Source organism: Drosophila subobscura, chromosome E (assembly GCF_008121235.1).
Source record: "Drosophila subobscura isolate 14011-0131.10 chromosome E, UCBerk_Dsub_1.0, whole genome shotgun sequence".
Taxonomy (NCBI): Eukaryota; Metazoa; Arthropoda; class Insecta; order Diptera; family Drosophilidae; genus Drosophila; species Drosophila subobscura.
Genome location: NC_048531.1, coordinates 17887846 through 17900306, shown reverse-complemented (window position 1 = coordinate 17900306; position 12461 = coordinate 17887846). Strand labels below are relative to the sequence as shown.

Sequence of the window (12461 nt, the reverse complement as noted above, 5' to 3'; positions counted from 1 at the left end):
TGCCAAATGCCTGCTAAGGCAAAAATATAATTATTCAACTGATTGCACATGGCTTCCCCTGCTCCTCCTCCTGCTCCCCCTCATATGCACTGTGCACAAAATTCCCTATTAAACAGCACATAAAAAAATAAAATCAATTCAAGCTGCGCGCCAAAGTCTTGCCAAGAGATTTACGTTTCAATTTCTTGAACAATAAAAAGCACATGGAAGTGTGCGTGTGTGCGTGTGTGTGGCCATAAGCTGGCTTAGCAGATTTGTTGACGAAATTAGCAGGGCAGGGACTCTGGGCCCGGGCCTGTGCCTGCGGCGATATCTATTTTCGGCCAAGCAAGAATTTTCGGTGACATTCGCAGCAGATTTATGCGGCACATAAAAGTTGCGGCTAGACGTGGGGCACGCATGGGGCATTCACTTTATGGGCAGCTAATAAAAAAGGGGAGTAATAAAAGAAAAAATCATTCGACTGATCATAATAGCGCAGTATTTAGGGCAGACTCTCTCCCCAGTTTGCTTTGTTTGCCTTTTGCCGTTTTATTTTGTTTGCCACAAATTAATGTTGTTATTCCTTTTGTTAATTCAAAGTCAACAGCACGAACCTGCAGCCCTTTTGTGTGTGTTTGTCTAAGGTGGAACGTTGCTAAATGGTTTTTCTGGGCCTTTCAATTAACATCTCCGAAAAAGGGTCAGCTCGGGGTGCGGACATTTGCCTGATGAGCTCACGTTGCCCTTGCCCTTTGCCATGTGGGGAATAATTTATTGTATCGTTACTCGTTGCTGCAACTGCCACGCTCGTTGCTGCCACACTCGCTGCTGGCACTCGCTGGGGTTCCTGCTCCCGCCTTTTCTCTGTTTTGCTGCCTCCAAAGTGCACTTTAATAAAGCTCTCCGCGTTGAAGCACGCCACTGAGATACCGCCGCACCCGCCACTTGGCACTCCCGGCATAGCCTTGGAGCCTCGCTGACGATGTCTTGGCTTTTCCTTTCCACTCAACCACTCGTCGGCAGCCAACCTCTTGCAGCTTCATAATTGCCATGGAAATGCCAACTTTTCAGCGGCTACCCTCACTCCTCCCCCTACTGACTGCATTTCTCTGTTGTTTTCAAATTACTTTTCGAAATATTCGCAGCCAGCAGGCCACACCCCCGACCACCACCTTTATTCTTTTTCTTTTCTTTCACAGTTGAATGGGCCTTCCCCCTGCCATAATTACAGGAGCGGCAGCAAAAATGATATTGCATTCCGTAATCACGAAATTTTGTGCGCAAAACTGTTTTGCATTTAAAATTGTTGCTTTAATCAAGCTCATTCTTTGCGCCGAGCAAGACAAAAGGCCTTCTGATAGCAGCTATAAAAATGGGAAGTTGCCAGAGGATCTGCCCTGCACGCTCTCCCTTACAGTCGCTTCCCCCTGCAGTCTCTCCCCAGCAGTCTCCCGCGACACAGCGAAAAAAAAGTAAAAGTTTTTCCTCAACTCTCAAAGTTCATTTTCACTGCGCGTTTTTTATTTTTGCTTTGCTTTGCTTTGCTCTTAACTGATTTTCATATTGTTGTTCATATTGTTCATACACACACACACAAACACACACACATATATATATATATAGTGTATAGTTAGCCCAACTTTCGTTTTGGTGCCCAAAAACTTTTTAAGCATTTTCAACACTCGCCCAAAATGTTCGTTCGGCGACATTTGCCAAGTGGATTCGTTCCCGAAACTTTGTTAAAAAAAGTGCAGCCTTGTTGCCCATTAATTGCTTTAAGCTGTCGACTGTTTTAAGGAGCCAATCGATAGGCTTTCAACTGCAGAGCAGGCAGCTCAACATTCAATTTGATTGGCAATCAACATTTAGTTTTGGGCATGCAACTGATGGAATGACAGGTTAGGCCTCAGGCAGGGTAATGGATACGAAAGGCAAGGGGAAATGCCATGGGCAATAATCACAAAATTGAATGCATTTCACTTCGATTCCAAGGTAAATTGTGGCAGCTCATGTTAAGTCACAGACAGATAAGAGAAAATGTAAATTAATGCACATCAAATCATAATACATAAATGTGCACGAAGGTACATATATTTGTGCAACTGCCAATAATTTTAGCTCACAAATGCCCAGATACTTGCTTGGCAGAAGACAAACATTGCATGCAAAATAAGACAGCCTCAAGCGAACATTTCTTAAGGAATAATACAGCTGCAAAATGCCCAAACATATCTACATAAATTTATGTATGTAAAGATGTATTTATGTACATATATTTATGCGTACAAATGTTCTAGCAACCTTCTGCTTTCAAGTGGAACGCTCCAAAGAGATGCAGAATGCAGAAGCATCTGTCAAAGTGCCTGCTGCTGCCCGGACTGCACTGCACTAGTGTCAAATATATTTTAGCATTTTAAATATTTACAACTGTCAGTTGGCATATGGCAGCAGGCAGCAGGCAGAAGAGACACTCTGCCGGACAGCCCTGAGCTCAGGCCAAGAAGCTGGAGGCCAAGAACAAGCACCAAAGCCGCCCCGGGCAGTCCTTAGAATTTATAATTGTAATTTAATTTGCATAAACTTAAGCCCCGGCCAGGCCCAGGCCTCGCCCCCAAACACATGTCCAAATTAAATGAATCATTTTTATGGGCAGAGTCAAGGCCTGGGCGCCTGCACAGATTTCCAAACAATATATTTTAATATTTATGGAAAAAGTTGTTGTGCGGCTGGCTGGGTCTAGGCCCTTGGAAAGGATTTAGCCAACCATCAAAATAATCAACACAATGAGAGGATTACGCACAATAATGAAAGTGTGCCAGGGAAAAGGCAAAAGTCACAGCCAAAAGGCAGTTGACAGTTTTATTAAATTGTTCCGGACAATTACACGAGGAAGAACACGAACAAAAACAGTTGCCGGAATGGCTATAATAATTACCTATAAATTACTTTAAGGCGTGTGAGCAAAAGGCAGAAATTTGGGAATTATTTGAGTGGTTTAAAAAAAGGAAAAAAATGTGGGAAATTATTAGGAAATGATTTGTGTGGCTTTCAAAAATAATTAAAAAAGTTATGAAAGAAAACATTTAAATATAAACTTCAATTATAATTGAATTAAAATATTTATATTATTTTATTTAAATTACTTTAAGGGCCGTAAGCACAGGCAATTATTTTAGTGGTTTCCAAATTTATTGGTTAATTATTTGAGTGATTTAAAAATTGATTAAAAAGTGTGGGAATTATCAGCAAATTATTTGAGTAGTTCAAAAAATGTTTTAAAAGGTTTCAACCGCATGCAAAAATATATTTTTAAAATAAACTTCATTTATAATTGCTTTTGGCAGCTTTTAAATGTTTTTTTTTGGCAATTAATTCATTATGAATTCATGTGTGTGTGTTTTTGTGTAAAGTTAATTGCTTTTGCCACACAATAAATATCAATGGCACATCGGATCGTATCGGAATCGCCCCAGCTGTCATCCAACATTATTTGTTTAGCCATGAAGATGGACATATCAATTTATTTAGCATAAATTTCAGCACATAAATAAGCTGGCGGCGGCAGACGGTAGATAAAATGAGAGTCAAGTGGCAGCTTTCCATATGTCAGTCGTGCAACTGTGGCCGCAAATAAATCAATGGATGGGAGACCCAAATGGGGAGGCTGACTGGAGGCACCACCAACTGTTGCACAGCCTCTGGTTGAGCCGCAGAGTTCTCTCCGGTACTGTGACAGGCACAATGAGCAGAGTTATTGTTATTTTATGCTAATGCCGTGCGGCACATACAAAAGAAATTAGCAAAATGTAAAAATGGAAGCAAAAGGAAGAGAAAGAGGAGTAGGAGTGGGAGTGGGAGTAGCGGGCACACAACAAATTCCAACGGCGACTGTTGACAGTTATCCTGACACAAACACGCATTGTAATGTCTAACAAGAGCTACACAATGGCAGCCGTGGCAGGGAGCCCGCAACAAACATCGCCTGTCACTCAACGGGCCTCAGAGTTACGCTGCCAGAGCCGCACCGCCCCCTCCCCCCTCGTACTCATATCTTTACTTATACTTTTACTCATACTTTTACTCATGCTAGTGCCCGCGTACTTGCTGTTTGTGTCCTTGTGCGAGCGCCAGTCGGACTTGCGTGTCATTTACATATTCACACTTGTGCGCTGCTTAGCACTGAACTTTGGCATCTGCAGCAGCATCTCGTGGGTTATGAGTAGCACCACAACCAGCCCGTTCCCGTTCCCGTTCCCGCTCCCTTCCCCTACCCCACCATCAATAGCTACAAACACGCAAAATGGAATTAAGAAATTTTGTTTCTGCCGCTGACACATGACATTGTCTTGCTTTCTGCCTGCCTAGTGGACTGCTTCCCACTGCTTCCTGCTGTCTGCCTGCTGCCTCCCTGCTGCTGCCTCCCTGCTGCTGCCACCCTGCTGCTGCCCGCCTGCTGCTTCCTGCCTCCTTCCTGTCGTTGCATTCCGCTGTAATGCAATTCTCCGCATTAAATTCATGCCCGTGCCGCGCCTAAAGGCTTTTGCGCTAAATTCAATTGCCACAAAAAAAAGAGTGCAAAATGACTGAACATAACGGATTTCGTTTTGATGCAATTTGCATTTGCCAGAGCAAGCGCCTAACAGGCACTTAACAGAGGCGCTGTTAACGAGCGCTGTTAACGTGCGCTGTTACTCTCTCTCGCTGTGTCCCTCGCTCACTGTCCCTCTCTGTGTGCGCACCGCACTGTACCGTTAGTTCATTCATAAAAGGCCGCTAGCTTGCAGAGAGCAATCTCTCGGCGAGAGAGAGAGCGTCAGGATTGAGTTGTTGCCTTGCAATAAATACAAAGGATCCAGCATCCGCAGCAACAGTGGATGTCGCAGCGTGCAACTTGCCGAGTCGTAAACGAGATTTAGTCAGTCATCGCGTAGCCGCCGTGTGTGACAGACCCGAGACGAGTCTTACGTGGATTTCGAGTTTAAAGATTTAAAGCCGATTGAAGATTTGAGTGCATTCCATTAACTAACACAGAAATGTAATTAAAATAAGTTCACAGACGGAAATTGGAGAAATTTAAAGAGAAATTGGAGCCTCTCTCCCTCTGTCTCACTCTCTGGGTGTTTATAATTTAATTAAAAGCAAACAAATAAGTGCAAAGTGACGAGCATACAGCATTTTGTTTAACAAAAGTTTCCGCAACAAGCAGCGTAAATAATAAATGTAAATAAATAATAAATAAACGCGTAATTTAATGTTTCAATAATTGGAACTCAATCATGGAAGTTGCACGGAAGTTGGCGCAAATTGAACATCACTTAAATATAAACTACGCACAAGAGAGACTTTTATTATAACTGCTGGATGCTGCTTGTGTGTGTTGTGTGTGTTGTCTGGCATAGCGCTAATTTCTCACACTTCAAACGCTGCCCCAGTACCCGGCAATGGACTTCCGCTGGCTGCCGCCTGCTGCCGGATGCTGCTCTGCCATTTCCATTTTGTTTTTGTTTGCTCTTTCAGCCTGATTTTAGCCAATTTCCTCACTCTACCTCCACCTGTGCCCCAAGTGCTGCTGTTGCTTAGATTTTGTTTGTACTTTGACCAGAAAAAACAGCAAGCAAAGAGCCTTGGCTGTGTGGCTCTTTTCTTTATGATTAGTTAATGGGATTCAATTTCATTTGACTGTGGCTGAATCGCAGCTGCCGCAGCTTCCTTACACTGATTACATAAGGCACGTTCTGGCGGGGGAGGATCGGGGGAAACACTTGTTGGTTGGTTGAATGCGGCACGTAGCCAGGGAGGGGGCGAATCACAGTTGTGCCATTACGAAGTTGGCAAAATGAATTGAATAGAGGCGGAGGCGGAGGCGCAGCAGGCGGCCATCCCTCTCTCTCCTAATGCCAGTAGTTGATTGTGGGGCGTGGGCTGAGTGGGTGGCAGCAACTGCTAAAGGTAAATGCAAAAATTTCTCCCGCAGAAAGTGCCGCCCGACACGCATTACAAGTGCGAGTAGTGCTCGTATGCACAAGTGTGTGCACGAGGAGGCATCTAAGAATAACAAAGAAGACAAGTGGAGGATAAAAACAGCAACGGTTACGGTTACGGCTACGGTTACGGCTACGAATACGGGTGTAAAGTGCCACAGCAAACATTCAGTCAGAGAGGAAAAAGCAAACATCGCTGAAGGTTGTGCCACACGGTGTGTGGCGGTGTGTGTGGCGGTGTGTGTGGTGTGCCCCTTGAAATTTATCCCGCACTGTGCATCGCGTACGTGAGTGTCTCTGTGGAAGAAATGTTGCAAAGAGCAAAAAGTAATGTGCTGCAACTGAAGTGAAATGCTAGCCGGTAAATCCGTTAAAAGTGAAATTCTTGCTGGGATTATTAGAAGCGACTGTCAAGGAGTAACAAGGAGCAGAAACAGCAGAAGCAGCAAAAGGAGCAACAGCAACAGCATGACAAACCCCAATTCCTTAAGACTCCGTCTACTGCTGTGGAGCAACATTTTCGGATTACTACTCAGCCGGAGTCAGGGTGAGTCTTAGCGAAGAAACAGTCCCAGACTCCTCCCTGACCTGCCTCTGCACACACTCTGGCCTTGTCCTGCCGCTTATTGCCTGCCCTGAATTATGGAATGGAATCGCAGTCAGGCATTCAGCATCCATTCGTTTTACAGCCTTATTAAATCTGTATTACATAAATCACAGCGCCCAAAACGTTTTCGCTCAGCGCTCTGCTCTGAATTTTTACGAGCATTTTGTTCGCTTTTAAGATTTTACATTTAACATTTTATATTTGCCCGTTCCACTCCCAGTCCCAGTCCCAGTCCCATCGTCCCACTTATCCCGTTCGCCTTTCGCCACTTTAATGTCATAATGAGCGCAGCGCCTTTTGATTTAATGACAACTGCCAGAGAGCCATAAAGGCAGGCAAATACGTACATACATACTACATACATAAATACATACATACTACATACATAAATACATAAAATATACATACATTTGTCTGCTTATAAGTGTCCCTCCCTTTATGTCGCTCGTGATTTATTTTGCTGCTTTTTATTTTTATGATAATTTATCCCAAAAAATATGCATAATAAAATGCCGCCGTTTATGGGGCCACCAAAAATGTAATCCAAAAGCTGGGCCAACAGCTTGCCAATCATCGCAGCTTACACATGTGCACAATACGCATGCATACACACTAACTACATGCATGTAATTCTACATGACAGTGAGTTGTGGGCTTTATTTCGCAATTTGTTCTTTGGCTTCTCGCAGCTTTGCCCTTCGAGTATTTAGATGAGCCGAACGATGACTTCAACTATGACCTGGACACGGCCCAATCCCAAGCGAAATACGACGCGCATCTGCTCTCCCAGCAAATGCTCAGCGATGCCGAGTTGCTACAGCAAACGGCAGGCACTGGCAGCGCCACCCACACGTTGAGAGCTCAGAGCTCAGGGCTTGCCACCGGCTCAGTTGAGGATTTGGAGCCGCACAGCCGTGCCGCTGCCTGCAACAGCAATGGCCACACGTACACACATGGACAAAAGGTAAGAAAAGGAAAAGTAAAAGAAATTGCAGAGAATGAAAATTGAAAATGGTTTGCCCAGACAGGCACTTCATTCCCCCAAAAGTTTACTTTATGCTAAATGAAGTGTGCTCTTGGGTCTGGAGCATCTTCAATTAGCAGCCAACACTTGAGAGTTGTCATTTGGAATTTGCTGACTCGGTTGGCTGTCTCTGGCTGCTCCATGCTGCTCCACATGATTGATGGCTGATGGCTGACCTTTTACAAATTTCAGACACTTTTTCAGACACTCTTTTAAACACTTTTTTCAACACTCTCTCACACATTTTCTTACACTCCTTTCACACACCTTTTGCAACACTTTTCTACACACTTTTCCAACACTCTTTTTGCCCTTAACCTCACTCAACCTCTCTCTCTTTTGGCGTTCGTTTAGGTGCCGCGTGAGGATGCCTGCGAGGTCTGCCTCTGCATGGATGGCGAGATCTTCTGCTGGTGGGAGCGTTGCGGTTAGTTTCTTGCCACCCATTATGTGCCTTGAATTATGTAATAAGAAACTTTTGCCACTCTTTCACAGATAGGGAAAATGCAAATAAGGTGAAGGAAGCAACGGCCGCAGCAAGCAGCGACAATGAGAAAGGCAAAGGAGCAGGCAAAGGAGCTGGCTTTGCTGTTGGTGTTGGCTTCGATGGTGGAGTTGTCCCTGCTGTTGGTGACTATTCCGATCCATATCGCCACGAGAGCACCACGAGAAAGTCAACAAAAGTGCACAAAATGGCGGGAAAAGTTGGCAAGCGGCGCAAGCATCGCGCCAGAAATCAAAAGAATTTTAATGACTATGAAGTTTATGAGAGCCACAAGCAGCAGCCAAAGGATTATAAAAAGTCTGGCATAAAGCAGGAGGAGGAGCAGCAGCAGCAGCAGCAGCTACAAAAACAAAAGACTGGCGCTGCCAGCAACTACAATATAATCAAGCAACACAAACACGAGCAGCAGCAGCAGCAGAAGTTGGCCAAGAAGCAGCTGCAACAAGAGGAGGAGCAACAGCAGCAGCAGCAGCAGCAGGAGCAACAGCAGCAGGAGGAGCCACAGAAACAGGACCAGGGGCAGCAGCATGCCCATAATCTCGTGGCTTTGTCAGTTAATCAAGCGGCAGCCAAGGATATGCATTATCCCCAGCCAGCAACAACCGACACGCCCACGCAGCAACAACCGCCGGAGCATCCACACCACACCCATCCACATCGTCCGCCCACGCATTCGTCCAGCAAGATCTTAAATTTTCCCGAAAACTTGCCGGCGTTACTTTATTACGACTACAAAACGGAGGAGCATGAACACCATCAGCATCAGCATCATCAGCAGCACTTGCTGCACGAAAAGCAACGCTTGCAACATCAACAAGAGGCGTTGGCACGACAAAAGTCAGCAGGGGCAGGGGCAGGGACAGAGACAGAGACAACGGCAGTGGCAGGCGTTGAACTCCATACCGACTTGGGCGTTGATAAAAACTTTGATGAGGCGGAAACCGACAGCGATATTTTGCCAGAGCCGCCAACAAAGCGACCCAAGGAGGCAGCACCACCAGCAACAGCAGACACACAATGGACAACGAGTAGCAGCTCCAGCTCCAGCTCCAGCCCCAGTCCCACGACCAAGGCGTTGATGACATCCACAACGGCGACGACACCAACTACGACAGCGACGACAAGAACAAATGGCTGGGCTACGAGCAGACTGTCTAAGGACCCAGCTGCAGCCACAAATGTGAGTGCCGGAGGAGCAGGAGCTCTTCCGCTTGACTGTACCTTTTTGTGTACTTTTTTGCTGGTGTAGCTTTAAGAGGCGTCCAGTCTCAGACCAATTAGGATTTGGGGCCAGGGCAGTTCATTGGTTTACCCCACGAACAAGCCAGAGAATGGTTCTTTCCCTCTCGAACAAGCTTGACTTTGGTTCCTCCCTCGAACAGTCCTGCGTTTCGTGTCCACTGAGCCTGAAACTTGCTCTCCCCCGTAATGGGCTTTCTCTTTTTTTCAAGCTTGACTTGGTTTATTATTTATTATGCAGTCGACTTGAATTAACAATATGTTTTTGCTTTTTCTGCAGCCTGGTCGAAATGCTGGCCAGGACCTGGACGATGCATTTCATCGCTGGTTGACATCGACGGAGCTGAATGCTGACAGCACAAACACGCCGGACGATGCCTCGGAGCAGGAAACAGCAGCATCGACAATAATCGATGATGTTGCCATCAGAAACAAGAGTGACAGCGCCAACAGGGCTGCCAGTAGGGGGAGTGGCAACAGCAAAGACAATGCCAGAAACAACAACGTGGCCGATGCAGTCTTCTTCCGCAGTTCGTACAATGATTACAGCAGCGAATTCAATGGGAGCGTTGTCAACATTGACATTACACTAACTGCAGTTGATGTGCATCCACGACAGCAGCAGCAGCAGCAGCAGCAGCCCCAGCAGCAGCAAACGGATTTAATTGCAAATGGCAACAGCACGGCGGTGGCAATGCCCGAAACAACAGCAGGAACGACGACGACAACAATGGACCCACAGGCGAATGACAAGAGAAGCAGCGTGGCCATCAGTAGGGACACCCCCACAAGCAGCAGCCGCACCAACAGTCAGGATCAACATCAGGCGAGTGGCAGCAGCAGGAGCCCAGTGGTGCCACCGTATACGCTGACAACGATAATAACAACAACGCCGCCGCTGTCACCAGGGCGTATGTGTAATGTTTTGGGTAAGCAAAAGACAACGAGGAGTTACCCGTAGAAGCAGCACACCAATTCCACTGTTAGCCCGTTACTCTCACTGTTATTCCCCACTGTTACTCCGATACTGCCCACTTCTACTCCCCCCCACAATTGCTCACTTCCTAAATCCATTTGCTGCTGCCTGCACATTCAATTGCAAACTCAAATCCATTCCATTCCTTTATTTGCTGTTTGTTGCAGGCAAACTGTATAAAATTGGCGACATTCTGCCGCAGGATACGGGCAACTGTCTGCAGTGCATTTGCACGGATGCGGTGACGCCCGATGAGATGCCAAGCGTCACCTGCAGCCCACACAATTGTCCGCCTTTGGTGCTGCCGGATCTATTCGATGCGACTGGTTACTGAGGTTACGGTCTGGTGCTGTAAGCTTCCGGTTCACCGGGGAAATGGCAGCAATAACGGGAATGATGGCATTGATCAGAAACGTAATCTTCGATTGAGGCAAATACCGTACAATTCGATTGAACAAAACCGTAAAGTTCTACTGATAAAAATCGTTGAATTCGATCGATTAAAACAGTAAAATTCGATTGATCAGAACCGTAAACTTCAACTGATCGAAAACCGAAATTATCGTAAAAAATTCGATTGCAAAAGAGGAAGTAGCGCCCCCCGGTACTGCAGTCGAAAAGTCTCTCAAACTAAACTCAAGCATAACAATTGTATGGATTTCAATGTAAAGCCCTCCCTAAACACGAGTGTCGCTCCACAGGCGCTCTCTAGAACTATAACACATAAACATATATCTAAATGAAACGATTATATATCAAACGATCAACCAGGAGAGAGGGAGAGAGAGAGATAGATAGAGAGATAGATCCATCGGGATGTAGTTTAGTTTGTAAGCTGAATATTTATGCATTTTATAAGAATGCGAAGTATCTCTCTCTACTCCTAAATAGATCAAAACACCAAAGACCCAAACCTACCAACCCAACCATTGATGTATACAGCAGTAGAAATTTTAAAGAATTTATAGATGTACTTTCAGCAGAAATATATACACCACATACTATACATATATATAAACAAATCTATAACTATACGTATCTACACCAATATCTACATATGTATAACTACATGCATGTCTGTCTGTTACGAACTTTGCACACAAACAAGCAAAACATTTCATTTCATGACTGAAACAATGGAAGTGCATGGATTTTTTCACAAAACATTTAAAGCTGGAAGGCAAACAAAAGGCAACTAAAAAACAACTAAAAATCTATAACGAACACAAAAACCAACAACTGAGGCAACTAAAAAAATCTATAACGAAAAAAACTGAACGATGACAAATAATGAATTGTGTGTAATATTTTAATTTAAATGTTAAACAAAAAAAAACTGCACATTGTATAACTTATTTGCATGCGAATTTCGGTTTGGTTCTTTTTCAGAAGCTTCCTTTAGGCATTTAAATTTAAATATACGTAAAGAGGAAAAACGAAAACCACAAAGTAAATATGGAAATTGTTTTAACACAGCTGAAACGAGCGTAGAGAACGACACCATATCGAGAGTAAAACTAACAGTTTTAAGAGACAACAAAAAGAAAGCCGAAATAGATGTATGTACGAATATACCTACGAACTATATGTACGATTAAATGTATTAATTAGTGAGTGAATGCGAATTTTTAAACATGTTTTTCGTTTCACATTCATTTCAAAGCAATTTTAGGCGTGATAACCAACGAATCGTTTAGTTCGAGCGAGAGTTAAATTAAGTGAAAGAGAAACTATACTTAAAAAGTAGAGAGCAAAATAAATTGGGAATAGAAATAAAGTGCGAACTTTGAATATAAATAAATAAAGAGCGAATCAAAGGGGAAGTTTGCATATAAATTAAGTGCGAATCAAAGGCAAACGCCCGACCAGCTCAGGCTCTTGCAAATATCTGAAAAATCCAACGGAAAAATGAAAAATCAAACAGCAAATCAAATGAAAAATATACGTACTTACATATACATATACATAAACATACAACTACACATGCATAAATATTTAATATTGATGTTGCCCCCACAGAAACAGCAGACAAAAAATAGAAAAAAGCGAAAAACAAAAATTGAACCTTGGGATAAAGCACTTAAATATACAACTACAACTACATCTACATCTATGTATGGTACTTGTGTGTAACATAAATGTAACTA

The 12461-nt window shown here is 44.1% G+C and overlaps 1 protein-coding gene across 1 annotated transcript; it reads left to right on the top strand.

Moving 5' to 3' along the window:
* The first annotated feature begins 4857 nt into the window (after positions 1 to 4857).
* LOC117891287 (ras guanine nucleotide exchange factor R) lies at positions 4858 to 11851 on the top strand. Its single transcript, XM_034796679.1, has 7 exons — positions 4858 to 5017; positions 5957 to 6510; positions 7260 to 7534; positions 7949 to 8021; positions 8090 to 9279; positions 9619 to 10267; positions 10482 to 11851. Exons 2-7 carry the CDS (start codon positions 6315 to 6317, stop codon positions 10646 to 10648), a joined length of 2550 nt encoding a protein of 849 aa, XP_034652570.1. The 5' UTR covers positions 4858 to 5017; positions 5957 to 6314; the 3' UTR covers positions 10649 to 11851.
* Positions 11852 to 12461: the final 610 nt, after the last annotated feature.